This window comes from Physella acuta, unplaced genomic scaffold, assembly GCF_028476545.2.
Source record: "Physella acuta isolate Inbredline_101_S28 unplaced genomic scaffold, ASM2847654v3 ptg000251l, whole genome shotgun sequence".
In the NCBI taxonomy this organism is placed as follows: Eukaryota; Metazoa; Mollusca; class Gastropoda; family Physidae; genus Physella; species Physella acuta.
Genome location: NW_026731770.1, coordinates 71,542 through 90,000, shown reverse-complemented (window position 1 = coordinate 90,000; position 18,459 = coordinate 71,542). Strand labels below are relative to the sequence as shown.

The 18,459-nt window shown below is 38.2% G+C and overlaps 1 protein-coding gene, 2 non-coding genes and 1 pseudogene across 3 annotated transcripts; 1 reads left to right on the top strand and 3 right to left on the bottom strand.

Annotated features, from left to right (window-relative positions):
• Positions 1-710: 710 nt before the first annotated feature.
• Positions 711-816, bottom strand: LOC131938602 (U6 spliceosomal RNA). The gene has a single exon (XR_009386310.1). It is a non-coding gene; the product is annotated as a U6 spliceosomal RNA (small nuclear RNA).
• Positions 817-1,843: 1,027 nt separating this feature from the next.
• Positions 1,844-1,946, bottom strand: LOC131938606 (U6 spliceosomal RNA). Its single transcript, XR_009386313.1, has one exon. It is a non-coding gene; the product is annotated as a U6 spliceosomal RNA (small nuclear RNA).
• Positions 1,947-6,232: 4,286 nt separating this feature from the next.
• LOC131938597 (uncharacterized) lies at positions 6,233-9,824 on the top strand. The gene is given in 7 exon segments (XM_059296706.1): positions 6,233-6,773; positions 6,880-7,927; positions 7,930-8,161; positions 8,247-8,494; positions 8,594-8,859; positions 8,960-9,208; positions 9,314-9,824. Coding segments are annotated over 7 exon segments (2,925 nt in total). The 5' UTR covers positions 6,233-6,402.
• A 1,978-nt stretch (positions 9,825-11,802) lies between these two features.
• LOC131938605 (uncharacterized) lies at positions 11,803-11,898 on the bottom strand (annotated as a pseudogene).
• Between the last annotated feature and the right edge of the window lie 6,561 nt (positions 11,899-18,459).

Here is an 18,459-nt window from a genome sequence, read left to right as displayed (position 1 = left end):
TGTTCTACAACCCTCCAACACTTTGCCCATCGCCCAACATTATGTTATAGCATATTTTTCTATTTTAATATTCTTTTCAATTTTACTTCATTTCGCCCTTGTTTTTGCACGTGTATTGCTAAGTATATATACCAATACAATTATTGAAGTTAATAAAGTATTTAAATAAACAACCTTTAACAAAATGATTTCACATGTTTATCTTACATTGAGGTCACCGCAGCGCTTACGGTGAAAGCACACGCGCGACTAGCCCACCGGTGCGCTTACGCAGAGGAATGACATCACCGCCGCCAAGACGCACGGTCGCTGACGAACTAGAACGGGACAACCAATTTTCAATTTCACTGCTAAATAAAACAAAATGAAAATGAATAGTTTAGCAACGAGAAGTTTCTTCTCTGTATAAAGACTTAGTAGCCGGATTGAAGCAGGGTTCTGTACGAAAGCAGCTATTCAACACATACACGTATTTGTGTGTGATTTATGATTTACAAGGTACAGAAACACGACTTTTAAGAACAAGATAAACCAGCCCCTGCGCATGGGAACCTACACATTCTTCTCTGTACAAAGACGCAGCAGATCACATTGAAGTGGGACTGTACACATTCATAAGTATTCAACAAATACCTAATCCAGTACGGTGGTTTATTGAATGTGGGGGGGTGGTTCTAGGTGAATTATCTATCGGCATTGCATTTTAAACAAAAAATATGGAACGCTTCACGAATTTGCGTGTCATCCTTGCGCAGGGGCCATGCTAATCTTCTCTGTATCGTTCCAATTTTAATATATGTACTGCGTTAACAGTACACAGTAGCTCAGTTTGGTCATGTATTTATAGGGAAAACCCATATCGCACCATTCTGAATGTGTGCTGAATGTTGAATAAGCCACCAATCGTCCTTTTGACATTTATTTAGCACAAACACCATATTTACAGTGTGCATTGCATTTTGAAGAACGTCTTTTTCTTTGAAATGTGCAGGATCAACAACTGTTCTGTTGTCTTTTGTTGGAAACCCCGTCGAATTCGGATGGACAGATGGGGTAATTATGACAATCATCTCAAACAGAGTTACATATCCTGTTTTTCCGCATGTATCGGTTACCTCCCTTGAATATAAAATGGTTGGCAGAGAAACCAGAGACAACCCTGCCGACTAGAACGAACGCTGTCCCCCTAGTCAACAGAGAAGCTTACCCTGCTGAAAAACAAATTGAAATCAGCAACGTTCTATCTTGCTCTCACAGCGATGCCTAAATAAGCCGTTGTGTTTTATGGGCGTAGATCATGTTACTTTGAGCAACGCCTTCTTCACAGTCCAATAGTACTGCTTTTACAAAGATGTACTCGATTCAGACCCATTTTTATCAATAAACAAAATCGACCGTGTTTTCGCATTGCATTTCGTTTTTGTTTCTATGTTGAAATAAAAAACAAAATTATTCTAGTTAAACCAAAGGTAAATGATCAACCTCTTATCAAATCATTTCACATGTTTATCTTACCTACAGGTCACCGCCGCGCTTACGGTGAAAGCACACGCGCGACTAGCCCACCGGCGCGCTTACGCAGAGGAATGACATCACCGCCGCTTAGACGCTCGGCCGCTGACCAATTTCCAATTTCCAATTTTACTGCTACAGAGAACAATACGAAACTGTATTGGGTAGGGAACCTACACATTCTTCTCTGTACAAAGACGCAGCAGATCACATTGAAGTGGGACTGTACACATTCATAAGTATTCAACAAATACCTAATCCAGTACGGTGGTTTATTGAATGTGGGGGGGTGGTTCTAGGTGAATTATCTATCGGCATTGCATTTTAAACAAAAAATATGGAACGCTTCACGAATTTGCGTGTCATCCTTGCGCCTAGCTGATTCTGTTCTTCTCTGTAAAATTGGAAATTGGTCGTGGCAATCTGATTGGCTGGCCGGTTGCCCGGCTACTCAGGCTATGAAGGAGCTCTCAGCGATGGCGTCGCGAAGCCGATTCGAATCGATAGAGAAATGAAACATGCTTAATCACAATTAAAACTGTTTTACAACCCCAACTTTATTGCTTATTGATTTTGTTTAGTATTTTAGTTCTGATTATCAATAAAACTTAAGGTGTCTATTAAAATGTTTTGGTACTTTTTCAGACGCGCATTCGATAAGAATGATAACTAGACTAAGCTGTGATGCGGCTCCGATCGACTCGAGTGTGTTATTTATTAATTAAAAAGGATACTGAGCATTAAAACTAGAATTGAAGCAAGAAAAATCACAATACATATTCATTATTACTAGAAATTAATCAGTAAATGAAAGGCAAACGTGTACATTCTGCTAACCTTACGAAAACTAGATTTAGTTATCTAGGTCAACTAGATTTAACAATCTAGGTCAACTGCTAGATTCTACTGTGTAGTGAATATCGGAATGCTATCGACATTATACTTTCCAAAAAAGAGTTTAGAGTTGAAATGATGAAACATTTATCTCCAATGTTAAATATTAAACGTTTTTTACGTGTATTTTTCCTCTGCAGATATATAAATAAGATAAACAAAAATTGGAAGGAACTATATTCTTAACGCGAATGTATTGCCAAAGCGATCTCGGTCAGGAAGTGGTGCGGCTTACGCTATCGCATTGCTTAGGCCTGGTAAAACGGAAAAAAAAAATAACAGACGCGCGTGTTTTAAGAATGGGAACGGGGAGGGGGTGGAAGAGAAAGACGGAGAGTTAATAAACACGGGTGTATCAGTGGACCAGGGTTGTCGTAGTCCAGTAATACAAATATTGTTTGAAGTTTATACTATGCACGTACCTAAACCTGAGTTTAACCGTAGAATCATTACTTTAAAAGCTTTAAACCAAAAGAATACAACTATGGCAAGGAAAAAATGAATATAAAAATAAAAATTAAATAACACCGCAACATACGGTCTATCCATTGCGCCAAACTCAGTATCAAAGCAGATTAATTAGCAAAATGCCTATATTTTTAATAGCCTATAAAGTTTAGATATTTATACGCATTGGGATGATGACCTAATTAGTTTTGTGCTCATAATAAGATACTAAATCAGTAATATCTTTAAAACGGTATGTTTTCAGTCAATGCCTTGTGGGTTTTTATTAGAAGCCTATAAAGGTGTATTAATAAAACATGAACAAAGTCTCAAAAGATGACAGGTTGAAAAGTAAAACTAATTATATCTCTGCTAATAAGCATCGCATCATGTAAAATGTACGCGTTTTATAATTTTTAAAAGTTAATTACAATAGTTAAAAATTAAAAAAAAATACAGGTAGATAGAACTTTTTGGGGGCTACTTAGGGTGCAATTTTTAAGTTTTAGAACATCCTCTTCGATTTTTAATAAAAATAAAACTGTAGGGGAAATCGCACATTTCGATACAATTAGTCTGCAAGTCAATCAGTCTCGATATCAAAAATTGACACAAATCGTAGATGCTCTCCGATACGTCCGCACATTAGTATAAATAGCCTTAGGGCATTGTATTCGGCCTCTTGAGACAACGCTTGATTGCTACGCTTGATTGCGCAACGTACACACACCTGGCAGCACGCTTTCTTCGTTGTTGCGGCGGCTATTTGTTCCGGCTCAGTTATCTCAGCAGGTAAGTAATGACTTTTTCAATAGGATAATTGTTTTATTATATATTAGTACATGAATGTATTATGTCAACATTAGGGTATCAATTGTGCTTAGCTAAGCCTGAGCCTAATTAAATAAATAATTTATTGAAAGCAACCGCCTAAGATGTGCATTAGCTGAGTTTAGAATAGGAAAGCTGTAATAGGAATAGTCTTGAGTGTGTTGGACTGCACATCCCCCACGCGCGATACAATTGTGTATAGGTTGTAGTTGTCCCAGTCGTAAAGAGTTCGATTTAATTTATGCATGCACAGGTTAGACACTCAGCCTCCCTCACGGGACTGCTGGGATTGGGTTACCTTAGGGTGAAGTTGGGGCCGCGTGAATAAATTTACTTAGTTGAATGCTAGACTTGTGCTCTGTGGCAGAACTGTGTTTTTCTATATTCAAGTTTATTAAAGTCTTAAAATTGTAAGTGTTGTTATTCGATAAAGACTTAAACAGTATGAAGGGTGTGCATGCACTCATACTCATTTATCGCGTGTGTAGTTGGCGGGTTTTTTTTTTTTTTTACAGGTATTTAGATGTAGCCTTGTTTATCATCGTGTGGACTTAAGGTGTGGGGGGGGGGGGGGTGTTTTCAATATATTATGCGCTTGGAACCTTTTTTTTTTTTACTTTTTATTTTACTGTTCTTCCAGACCAACGTTATTTGACTGCGTCAATAACCATTTTGGTTTTTTTCGTTGATTATCTATCACAAACAGGTCAGTTAATTATTAATTATTTTTAATGTCTACATTAATGCTATTATCGAAAGTAATTCAAATAAAAATGATGTAGGTGATATCGTTACCATAAATGTTTTAAAACAAAGCGAGGTAACTCTACTATCCTAATTGTAACTTATTTTGTTGTTGTGTCCCTTTTTTTCCCACGGTTGTAGCTATTATGGCCCCATTCAAGCCCTCCCTACTCAAATGGGACAAGCACTGCCTTAGGCTGTCCGACTCTGTCGAGGCTCTTGCTTTGACAGCCAAGGACAGCAAGGCCAGAAACCCTGCTGTAGTGGAGGAAGAGGCACGAGGTAGGGTTGCCAAGTTGAAGGGTGACATTAACAACCCCACCCATGTCCTTAGCCAGACAACCATTGAATTTGGCAGATTCAATGGTCAAACTTTTCAATGGCTCCTTGAAAATGTTTGTGGGTGGGTTGTTACACTAGTGTACAGTGTCACCCGACATGAAAAAAACTCCAACCCTACCAGTGCCTTGGCCATCAATAAGCACAAGTTCGTGGAGTACGCCCTTAGCTTCCCCCTCATCCAAGAGGAGGTGAGGCAAAAGGAGCTAAGGGAGGCAGCTGCCAAAAAGGTGGAGGAGACAGGGCAGGAGTTCCATAGGCTGGTGGACTTTGGTCAGTTCAGATCAATGACCTGGCTTGAGCTAGGGTCATCTGAGCTGCCAAAGCACCAGAGCTATGTAAAGTACCTGCTCACCAAGCAGCCAAAAGAAGGCACAAAGATGGCAGGGGTAGTCAAGTACCTGAAGACTGTGAAGAAGGCAGAGAAAACTACACCACCAGCTGTAGCTCGGCCAAGTACAGGCAAGGTTTTAGGTAAATCCATTTATTTATATATATAATTAATACCAGCTCTGTGACACCTAAACATGCTAGTTAATTTAAATCTATTAAAACATTTTCTTTAACTGAACTTTTTTATGGCTAATCAACAGCAAATCTCAAGCTGTCCAGGCAGGACAGAAAACTATTGACAGAGATTTCTAAACCTTTTACGGCTGGGAGTGGAGATGCTCTGCCTCTTACTGCAACAGGTAGGACTAATTCATCTTGTTAAATCTTGTTTTTTAGCAACTGTGATTCTCATATATAACTGTTTCATATTCTGTACATTAATTTTACAATGAACTTTCCAGGTACAGGATCCAACCTGCCATCCAAGCCTTCAACTGCTGGTAGCAGAACTGCTCTGCCTCTGTCTGCCCCTCCCACTGGTATATATCACCATTTTTTATTCATGTGTATTCATGTGTATTGTAATAGTGACACACCAGTAGCACCATGTACTTAATTTTATAATACAATATCAACAGGACCCAAGTTGGAGCCTCTACCTGCTGTTCCCCTGCCTTCTGTTGATCTGCCAGTGCCACCCCCAGCCACAGGTACCTAATCCCTTTTTCAAATAAATAGTGTAATGTCAGTATCAAATTATGTAGTTGAATGACATACATAATATACCTAATGTCAACAGCAACACTGGAGCCACCTGTTGTTGTTGTTACAAAATACACTACCCTCTATGGAGAAACAAGTGGTGAGCTGACAATTATAAAAGCAACTTGTATATCCTACATGTCTGGTGAATGTTAAGATTATTAATTTTCCTGTTTTTTAATTTGCAGTAACACTTTCTGGTACTGGTACTGGTGGTGCCCAACAAGTTCAGTTGGTTGCTGATGGCCCAGAGGTTTGTATTTTAATTGTTATATACAAGTTAAACTTTTTGTTCCAGTATAATTAATATTTATCTCCTATTAATGAAACATTATCTTCTCTTAGGTTACCATCAAGGAAGGTTGGAGGAAGACACTGCCCTCTGAGGATTACAGATGGATCTCCAAAGCTCTGTTTGGTCCCAGGGGGCAGTTGAAAGACAACCTCCAACTGTGGTGGTTCCCTCCCCAACCCACATTAGGGGCCAACCAGCCACCCTCTGGGCCTGATGCGTTTTTCGCCCACCGCTTCTTCCTGTGGATGCCTTACAGAATGTGGCAATACCCATTCAAATGCTTGGCACCTGCATGTAATGGTCGACAGCTGACAGCATGCGGCCTGTACAAACAGGTTCGTCGTGTCGTTGATGTTGACGACTATTATTATATGGGTGCTGAGTACTTAGAGTGTGGCTGTTGTCACAGGAAGTACATCAGTTGGAGTAATGCCATCCTCAGTCAGCTGGACATAGCTCACAGGCTGCAGTTCCCTGCAGTCCTTAGCTACAAGTTTGCAGCAGACAGGAGGGTGGTTACCATGATGAAGGAGAGATCCTTAGGCAACAGCGCTACCCAGCTACACAGGAAGTTGATGGAGTTGCACACGGAAGCATACCTGAGAAACAGCATCAGGTAATCTTTGTTACAAGGCTTGTCTACAACATGAATCTAACTTACCATGCTGCATGTACACATCTATTGTATTTTGCTGTTGCTTCACCCATGTTTTATTCCACAGGTACATGTCTGTGTGCAGCAAGTTCCAAAGGCCGATGGTCAAGAAGATTGACTTCCCTACCCCACCAGCACAGCAGCTCCTCCCTGGGCCACAATGGTTCAGGTCTGTGTATGCTAGGGAAGTCTGTTCTCGGCTAGACCACCTGAAAGCCAAAATGACGTCGACCTTTGGGACAATACTGAAAATGGACTCCACCAAGAAGGTGACCAAAAAGCTGGCTGGTTCTGCCAGTGGAACAGCTGCTTGGGTCACCAATATTGGTAATGAACATGGGCAGGTCCTGTCCAGTGTGCTGACAGCTGCAGAAGGGCACGGAGTGGACAAGATGGCACAGGGACTGGTTAAGAGGTACAAAGATGCCCACGTTGACAGCCCTGTTTTGCTGTACACGGACAGGGACTGCTGTTCAGCATACGGCAGAAGTACCTCTGACCTGTTCTCTGGCTGGCCAGACATGCTCGTCAGGCTAGACATCTGGCATTTCATGCGCCGGATTGCCTCTTGTGCCACTACAGAGTCCCACCAGCTGTACAGCGTCTTTATGGCCCAGCTGTCCGCCTGTATCTTCATTTGGGACAAGGAAGACATGGCTCGACTGATCAAGGCCAAGAAGTCGGAGCTATCCCAGATGGGGATGATCCATGTGGATGATATCTTCATTCAGCAGCAGCTGGGCCGTAAGGAACTGGCACGCCACTGCAGGAGGTGCACCAGGGGTGTTGAGGAAACAACACGCCTCCTCGGTCAACTGGTGACCCTGTTCTGCTCACACCAGGGTTGCGATACACTTGGTGTGCCACTGTTTGAAGCCCAACGCCTCATTGAGGTATGGACTGTACAACAAGCACACGTCAAGTGTATTCAAGACCCACCTGGTGTACCCCTGTACTTCAAGGTGGGCACACTGAAAAAGGGAGGTGTGGAGCTGCCCCTTTATAAGTGTGCTCGAGGGACCACCGCCCTGGAGAATTTCCATCTCCACTTAAATCGGTTTATTCCCGGTAAGTCATTTATTTTTTAAATAACTTGCTTTCACCCATTAATTCTCCACTTAACAATGTTACCCATGATCTTAATATTTTTTTGTAAGGGACTTCTGCCAGTGCCATGCATTTTCAAGCATACATGCTGGAGGGCATTGTGCGCTGGAATGAGGACCGGGAAGAAGCCGATGGTTACACCTGCTATGACCTTCAGCTGCGCTCCACCTACAGAGCCTTTGGTCAAAGAGTGTTCCACACTGACCTTGATCCCCAGTTACAAGCTCCAAGAGAGTACACTGGTATGTACCGCGTTCAAATCTAATAATACAATTAAGCAATGTCAGCTCCTTTTACCCTATTAACATCCATGTTTTCTTTTTTCAGGGGAGAAGATGGGCATTGAGTACCTCTTTGACCAGACAGGCAAAAGTTTCGAGGAGGTGATCACTGATGTGGATGTGGAGGATGAAGGAGAGAAACTGCTGGAGACACTGTCCCCAACTGAGGAGGAAGATGATCCAGCAGAAATGGAAGCAGTGGATCCTACAATCTCCATTTCAGAGCCCCCAGTGATTGCCTCTGACATCGCAGCTGAAGATCTAGCAGTTCCCCAGACAGAAGACAAGAAGGAGGTAAGAGTAGATCCTACCAGATAAAATTTCTGCCACTATTTTTATACCAAGTGTTGTACCAGTGTTTCCAAGTTATTTAATTTATTTTTTCTTCCCCAGATCCCTCTTGATGCGTTGGCACTTGGGCCAGACGGTCAAGAGGGTTTCCATCTTGTGAAGGAACTGGCCTCATACCTAGTGGGACTGCGTCAGGAGAGGTGTCTTACAGAGGCACAGGTGAACATCCTGATACCTATGTTCAAGGCCCTCCCTGATGCGGATCAACGCAGGTTGAAATACGCCCCTAGGTATGAGGCAAAAACAAAGGGTGGACGCTTCGGCACAGTCAGAAGTGGTGTTGTTCCAGGACTCACTAGTGTGAAGCGGTATGTTGGATACATTCTTTTTAATTTAGGTGCTGTTTTAATTTTTATTAGTAAACATTATTCTAACTTGTAATAAAAAAAATTAACAATTGTTTTCCAGGAGCTTTGAGGGTGGAGACTCTACAGCAGCTCAGTGGCCAGACAACAGCAGGATAGTTGAGGCCATCTGCGACGAGTTGGTGCTACTCCACCCTTATGGCAAGCGCTCACACAAGAGGGTTGTGCCGAGGTGGTCCAGAGTGTTGAACGACTACAGTAGGATCCAGCAACTGGTCTACAACAGTGCCAGACTGAGGCTGGAGACCTCACTGCAGTTGTTCAACATTAATCAGAGGACACTCCTACAATGGTAGGTTTCAGTACAATTTTTACACATTATTTTATCATTAAAAAAAACCACATTTACATTTTTTTTTTAGAAACAGAGTAATTAAAAACCATTAATTTCTATCAGGTATAGTAGGAAGCAGAAAAAGATGGAGAAGGCCACGCTGGTTCAAGGTATGGACCTTCCTGCCCCCCCAATGACTGCAGAAGAACCACTTCTACCTCCTGCCCAGCCCACAAGACTAGAGGTACCAGGACCCTATTTCGACGCTGTGGGGGAGGTGGAAGATCACAGCGGCACTGCAGTCACAAAGCGACGCAGGAAGGAAAAACCAGCAAACCAGCCTGAACCAGCAGCCATCATTATGGATGTTCCTCAGCAGATTGTTCCGGCTGATGTTGAGCAAGTGGCCTCTGCCCGCCTCTCCACAAGGAAGCGTAAAGCAGATGAGGTGGGTAGAGTGAACGTCAGGCAGAAGAAATTCAACACTTGCTCAAAGTGTAGCCAGCCTAAGTTGCTTGAAACAGGCCACAAGGGGTACAAAGGCTTCAGTTACTGCCCTGTTTCAAGTAACTTAACTTATGAACAATTTGTTGAGGAGGCCAAAAATAAAATTGGCCAAAAAAGAAAGTTGTAAATTATTGTAAATTATTGTATGTATGTATTTATTTCATTCATTGTTATTTATTTATTTATTTTTATTAATCAGCTGTGCTGATCAATTTTATTTTGGTTTCAATTGATAACCAATACCTGTTTTTACCATCAGTTTTGCTGATTAATATAATTATGGTTTTAATTAACCACTGTACTTTATTTCTAAGAAGAATTGTCATTTTTCTTATGATATAACCAATACCTGTCTTTAGCATCAGTTTTGCTGATCAATTTAATTATGGTTTTAATTAAGCAACTACTCTTGGCATTTTTTTTACCATCATTTTTCTTACAATTGTAAATGATCATTAGAATTTGGGTCTTGTAAAGTACAAGTTATTATTCAATTAAGTAGGCTTGCAATGTTATGTTATTACATCAACCTTATAACTTCTATTTACATATGGCCTCAGCCTAACATATTTTTATTTTCTACATTGTTACTCAATTATTAACAAGTGTAGTATATTGTTGGCTTTTTGTAAAATGAATCTTGTATTGTAAGCAATAGCCTTCATTCATTTTTTTCTACATTACATTAATGTAGTTTTTTTTTTCTGTGTGAAAGCAGTCTATTATTGTAGGCAATAGCCTTTATTTTACCTGCATTATATTAATGTAGTTTTTTTTATGTGAAAGCAATCTTGTATTGTAGGCACTAGCCTTCATTCATTTTTTTCTACATTATATTAATGTAGTTTTTTTTATGTGAAAGCAATCTTGTATTGTAGGCACTAGCCTTCATTCATTTTTTTCTACATTATATTAATGTAGTTTTTTTTTAAGTGAAAGCAATCTTGTATTGTTGGCAATAGCCTTCATTTTTTTCTACATTACATTAATGTAGTTTTTTTTTGGTGTGAAAGAAATCATGTATTGTTGGAAATAGCTTTTTTTGTCTACATTACATTAATGTAGTATTTTTTTTAAATACCTAAAAGAATTCTTTACAGAATTGTTAGATTTATTGTTATTAATGTTTTGAATACTGTATCCAAAAAGTTGTATTCTGAAGAGATTTTCTTCTACATTGTTATTGTTGTTGAAAATTGTACTCCTGTCATAAAGGAGTGTCGTTATTTTTACATTTCAAGTAAATAAAGTATTTTATTGCAAAGCTTCATATTTGTGTTGTTTTTCTACACTTTCTGTCATGTTTACTGCAACTGTTTGCCTACTGCTGCTTCCTTAATTGGCATAAATAAATCTATTCTTAACTATCGCTAATAAACGAAATTACAAAGTACTAAACCAAAGGAAATAAACAACTTCTCAATTAGTGGAATTAGTCAAACAGTCAAGAACACGAGATTTATATGTCCCTACATTTTAAAAATACATAGATTATCTAATCTAAAAAAAAAACAACAGACGGTAGTCTCTCAAAGCGCGCATCTCCTATTAACTAACATTAGCATAGCGAATTAGCGAATTAAGCTTGCTATAATATATAGATCTATATATTAGACTTAGACTTGGTGAAAAAAATTACGTATGCTTGTATTTAGTTACATTAAAATAAAAAGAATGAATCATATGCGTAGAAGATTCACTAAGCTACACGAATACACCGATTTCATTAATTAGTATGCGCCCATTAATTAGAGTGATTAAGTTTTAAGTCATTAGTGTTAGTGATTTACTACGCTGTGTTGACACGGCGCGCGTATGAATTTCAATAATACAACGGCGCGCATGAAAACATTAACGACAGGGACCATCTAGGTCAGAATCGCATTGATAAAGTCATTTTTATTATTTTTAGTAACACACGTGTGCAAATACCAACTTTTCGTTTCCAATTTTCCACCAGAGCCAATCAGATTGCCACGACCAATTTTTGCTGAAACTGAACCAATGGCAAAGACGGGAAGCTTACTGTAGGCTAGATTTGTCATGTTTACAAAATTGGAAAGGACCGGCCAATGAAAAAAATTCTAGCTCCGCGCTCGGCTCGCAAAACAGAGAAGAATGCGTAGGTTCCTCCTTGCAGGGGCCATGCTAATCTTCTCTGTATCGTTCCAATTTTAATATATGTACTGCGTTAACAGTACACAGTAGCTCAGTTTGGTCATGTATTTATAGGGAAAACCCATATCGCACCATTCTGAATGTGTGCTGAATGTTGAATAAGCCACCAATCGTCCTTTTGACATTTATTTAGCACAAACACCATATTTACAGTGTGCATTGCATTTTGAAGAACGTCTTTTTCTTTGAAATGTGCAGGATCAACAACTGTTCTGTTGTCTTTTGTTGGAAACCCCGTCGAATTCGGATGGACAGATGGGGTAATTATGACAATCATCTCAAACAGAGTTACATATCCTGTTTTTCCGCATGTATCGGTTACCTCCCTTGAATATAAAATGGTTGGCAGAGAAACCAGAGACAACCCTGCCGACTAGAACGAACGCTGTCCCCCTAGTCAACAGAGAAGCTTACCCTGCTGAAAAACAAATTGAAATCAGCAACGTTCTATCTTGCTCTCACAGCGATGCCTAAATAAGCCGTTGTGTTTTATGGGCGTAGATCATGTTACTTTGAGCAACGCCTTCTTCACAGTCCAATAGTACTGCTTTTACAAAGATGTACTCGATTCAGACCCATTTTTATCAATAAACAAAATCGACCGTGTTTTCGCATTGCATTTCGTTTTTGTTTCTATGTTGAAATAAAAAACAAAATTATTCTAGTTAAACCAAAGGTAAATGATCAACCTCTTATCAAATCATTTCACATGTTTATCTTACCTACAGGTCACCGCCGCGCTTACGGTGAAAGCACACGCGCGACTAGCCCACCGGCGCGCTTACGCAGAGGAATGACATCACCGCCGCTTAGACGCTCGGCCGCTGACCAATTTCCAATTTCCAATTTTACTGCTACAGAGAACAATACGAAACTGTATTGGGTAGGACGGTATCCATTAGTTACTGTCAAAATTGGAAACTGCGATTTTATTGGTTGTGTTGTAAACAAAAAATCATATGCCTTTTTGGCAGTTCAAATATTAAAAGTTATATTAATATTACGTAATTGTGGGCTTAATTTTAAATCAATTAAGTCTTGAATAATAATGTTGCGGGGTTTTTTTTTTTACATTCACGATTAGTGGCCAATAATAACTAAAATAAATTGACCGACCTCTGCTCATTTTCGTTTTTAACCCGCAAAAGTCTTAAATCTTAAATCAAGATGGCAGCGTCGTCTAAAGTGGGAAATAATGTCTATTCATTTTCAGTGGACTCTTATTTGTATGTACTTGATCTAGATCGACATCTAGGCCCTACATCTAAATCTTTTAGCACTAGATCTATGCATGTAGTCTACGTAGATTCTAGATCCACTAAGTTTGTCTAGTCTAGCTAGAATCTAGTAGATAGATTCATATTTCATAATCAGATAATCTAGATTCTAGATCTACTAGATCTAGAAATCTAGATCTAGATCTAGTACTAGAACTAGTCTAGATCTAGGACTAGGATCTAAGAATCTACTACTCTACTACTAATCTAGCTAGATTATTGTTTAAGTTTATAGATTCTGGATTCTAGACTAGATCTATTCTAGACTAGACTTAGATTATATCTAGAATCTAGAGACTAGGCTAGATCTAGCTAGTAGCCACAGATCTAGACTCTAGTTTCTAAATCAAATAAAGATAAATTTAATTATAATAATCTAGAGCTAGAGATCTAGAATTCAGAATTGTTAATCTAGATCTATTTTTTAAATAAGTACTACTTTAAGTAGCCATATTTAATAGTATTTATTAGTACGTCGAAATGACAACTCGGAAAAAGATTTTTCGCCCCAACGTCTCCACTTAGTTGGCAAAAGATAGTTCTGCGCATGTGCAGTGACCTACGTCTAGGGTTATGATTAGAGATAGAGATAGGGTTAGGGCTAGGATTAGGGTTAGTACGAAGTGACTACCCTGAAAAAGATTTTTCTCCCCAACGTCTCCACTAAGTCGGCAAAAGATAGTTCTGCGCATGCGCAGTGACCTATGGTTAGGAGTAGGGATAGGGTGGGGTTAGGGTTAAGGCTAGGGTTCTGCGGTTGTAAACACACGCATGCGCAGTTCCATCGAAAACATCACCGCAATTGCAAGTCGTAGTTTCTCTCCATTGCGCATTCATATCTTTTTCCGGCTAGCATCGGCCTAAATTTTATTCGGCTAATTATTTCATAATTTTACATGGACAAATGTTTGAAAAGTTGAAATTTTTTTTGTAATCTACTTATTCTTTAAACAAATTTATTTAAACTTTTTTGGGTCTTGGGAAATTGCGAGTCACAAAAAAGCGAAGCAGTAAAATGTAAGAAGAAAATACTAGACATACCTGTGGAATTTAAGATTAAATATCGCGACACAGTTATTGAGACATTTGTTTACATTTCATTGTTCTTTTTATTATTTTTATTTTCTTGATATGTGCGAGAAGAAAAGTTTTCAATTAAACAAGAAGATCTATCTATACAAAAATATAAATGAAAGTATGTGGGTTTCATGGGTTTGTTCTTTATGCATTACTACACCTGTCATCCGATTGCCAGGGGAGGTTTTTGCAAGAAAAAAAATTTCAAAATCGCAGGGGCGTTGCCTCGACAGGTTGCATTTTGGTGCATAGGGCAATCCTGTGAGCAAAGTGGGACCTTCAACGATTTTAAAGAGCACCGTACAATATTGATTCGGTGGCACATAACTATTGATGATCAAACCGAGCCCGGTGCCATACACTGCGACCCAGTATTAGTCTTCTGAGTGCGCCCCACTACATCTCTGAGACCAGGGCAGTCGTGAAGTGTGTTCTACCTCACTATTACAGAGAGTGATTAACATACACTCAAGGCTGTCATACAGCACGCCCTTGCTAATTGGTAATATGAGCAAATCTGTGTGATGACAAGTTTCATCCACAAGATATAGCGCAGGCATTGTTTAGATTTAAATAAGCCAGTTTTAGAAAACAAGGTCACATTTCTAAGAATGTAGGATTGGTAAGGCATTGATAAACCCTTCTTAAAAAATTGCATCTTACTTTATCTGAGACAGCGTCAATGCGTAAGATGGTACACCATTATGAAATATATTAGGGAACCAGTCTGTTCCTTTTATCATTCGTTGATAATTTGAACAATTATCTTAATATGCCTACTAAAAGTTATAATAGTAAAGATGATTTTAGAGTAGAATAATGTTTAGAAAACAATTATAATGTTAGCAACATTAAATGATTAGAACTAAAATTGTAGACCCCTAATTAATAATACTGATTAATAATGACCTGAACAATGATTCGCAAAAAAAAAATACAAAAACTAATTATCAGCATTAAAATAAAATTATTAACAAAACTTTTTTATTTCAACATGCAGCAAAAAACCAATTAGGCCCTTGGCATGTAAATGATAATCTCAACCCATCCCGAACCCCACCTCCACATTTGTGTTCTCATAGTATTAATTTCACACTTTATGTTACTCTTGTGTAGCTTACTGGTAAGGCTATGGTCTTATATGGGTTTTAATTTGACATCTAAAGAATATTGAATAAAGCTTTAAATAAATTGGCTACACTAGGATGCTACTACTAGCCGCATTCTACATCCTCGTAGATTGGAATTTTAAAGATAAGTCCTAGATTTAGGCCTGATTCTAAAAGACAATTAGATCAACATTTTAGTTCTAATAGACTAACATTTTAAAATTAAATTTTCCAGTGACAATGTTTGTGTCTTGTGATATGACTCAAGCAACTTATTACATTATTAATTTTGTGGTAGACCTAGAATAGATACTGACTGCAAAAAAACAACAAAAAACAACAACAAACAAGTCTACAGATACAGAAAAAATGACTAACCTTCAGTAGATATAGTCCTATATTAGTAGAGTTGGAAAATAGTCCTTAGATCCTATTAGGCCTACAAGTAAACATGCTAAGAGTATGGCTTAAATGGAAGGCCTGTAGGCTTCTGGGTCAGGCTAAATAAAGGAACTTAAATTTTATGTTATAAATTTAGAAATACAACAGGTATTTTTAAAAATTAAGTAATCAATTACTATATGTATTTTAAAGTATTTTTAATTTTATTTTATTAATCTTATAACTATAAAATACTAATACTGAAAAAAAACTTTTTCTGATTCAAACATTAAAAATTACTCACCCTAAGTTTTTAAATATTTTTAGAGAGGCTTTGAAGGGGTGCTATACCTGTTGAAGGGTCAGACAACAGCAAAGATGATGTGGATACACGTGGGTTATCTGTACTCAGTGAGTGGAACTAGAGGAGACATGATGGATCAGAGTGTTGGTGGATAACAGAAGGTGCCAGCTTCTTGAAGAATGTCGGGACTTTAGCTGGGGACTTGTCTATTCAACATTTATCAGAGGACCTTTATGCTAATGTAAGTAGTAAAGTTATGTTTCAAATCGACCTTTTCAAATCCATGTGAAGTAGAGTTTACTTGTATCTGTGACCTAGGTATATGAAGGGATAGTGTGGTCAGCGTGAGTTAGGTACCCATCAGAGCTGGGTGGACTCAGGAATGCTGTATTAGCTTGAACCCCATTTGAACATGAGACTGAGGGGTTAGAAGACTAGCTCTCTACTGCTAGGCCACACCGTCCCTTATTAGATTAGGATATAATAAATATACCGGTAAGGTTCTTTTAAAATAGTAACGCTGTTTTACATAAAGCATGAAAAGTTTTGTGTCACCTTTCATTGCTGTTTTACATAAAGCATGAAAAGTTTTGTGTCACCTTTCACTGCTGTTTTTACATAAAGCATGATGAGTTCCATGTCACCTTTATGGCAGTTTTATATAAAGCATGAAAAGTTCTGTGTCACCTTTCATTGCTGTTTTGCATAAAGCATAAAAAGTTCTGTGTCACCTTTCACTGCTGTTTTTACATAAAGCATGATGAGTTCCATGTCACCTTTATGGCAGTTTTACATAAAGCATGAAAAGTCCTGTGTCACCTTTCACTGCTGTTTTTACATAAAGCATGACGAGTTCCATGTCACCTTTATGGCTGTTTTACATAAAGCATAAAAAGTTCTGTGTCACCTTTTACTGCTGTTTTACAGAAAGCATGATGAGTTCCATGTCACCTTTATTGCTGTTTTGCATAAAGCATAAAAAGTTCTGTGTCACCTTTCACTGCTGTTTTTATATAAAGCATGATGAGTTCCATGTCACCTTTATGGCTGTTTTACATAAAGCATGAAAGTTCTGTGTCACCTTTCACTGCTGTTTTTACATAAAGCATAATGATTTCCATGTCACCTTTATGGCTGTTTTGCGTAAAGCATAAAAAGTTCTGTGTCACCTTTTACTGCTGTTTTACAGAAAGCATGATGAGTTCCATGTCACCTTTATGGCTGTTTTACATAAAGCATAAAAAGTTCTGTGTCACCTTTCACTGCTGTTTTTACATAAAGCATGAAAAGTTCTGTGTCACCTTTCACTGCCATTTTTACATAAAGCATGAAAAGTTCTGTGTCACCTTTCACTGCTGTTTTACAGAAAGCAAAGACCCCTACTTAAATAGTAAACTTTGTTTTGAATCTATAATTCAACTGTGACTGCAATAAATAACAATTTTTTACTTATGACTACTTTTTGCTTGTGGCAGGTATGTTGTGAAGTTGAAGCACATTATTACAAGGACCTTCTGGATTCTGTTAGAAGAATGACCTACTCACCTTGTGTAGCACTCAAGACCAGATCTCAGGACTTACAGTTGTTGAAGATCTGAGAGCCAATATCAATTCAGAACAACTAAGAACTCATTCATATAACAATTTATCCTGTCATCCTGCATTGGCTACAAACTCAACACCTAACTGTAGCTTGTGATGTTCAGCCCTAGACCCCAGTTTACAGATGCATTAAGAATAGTGTAGAAGATATGATGGACAAAAGAATATGAAGCGAATGTCTTGTACCAATAGAAAAACCCCTCAAAACTGCTGAATTTGATACAAATAGTGTAAGTGCTTACATACTGTCATGTTTTTTGTATTACAATTATGAACAGTCCAGGCATAGGAATTTTAAAATATTAAACACTTAAAGATTTTAAAATATATAGTAATGATATGTGATATTGTATTTAGGAAAATTATTATTCAAAAGATTTTTTTTTAAATCTCTTTTTTAATATTTTGGTTTGAAATATACTATAACTAAATGCATTTGTATTTAATCTTGGGTTGAATATTTTATTCATAGACTTAATTTTATTTCTCTAATAAATTTACAATGCAAAACATTACCTATGTTTACTATCTGTGCAATTACATATCAGCTTTTTGAGTCCTCGTCTGTTTCCCCATTTTTGTTGATAACACCTCCCAGATATATCAAATTGTTTGTCTTGAGGGTATAGATATAGATATTTGTTTATTTCATTTGTCTACATAAGGCTATATATCTAGTTAGTTTTCCTTTTGGACCTGATGTTTAAAAGGAAAGATGAAGTAGGGTTCACCTGTTTCTAATACATCAGCATGTATGATAAGTTTTATGTCTTGTTGCCTTTACTTTACATGAGATGGGGCATGCCTTTTACCAGTGGATGGACATTCACATCC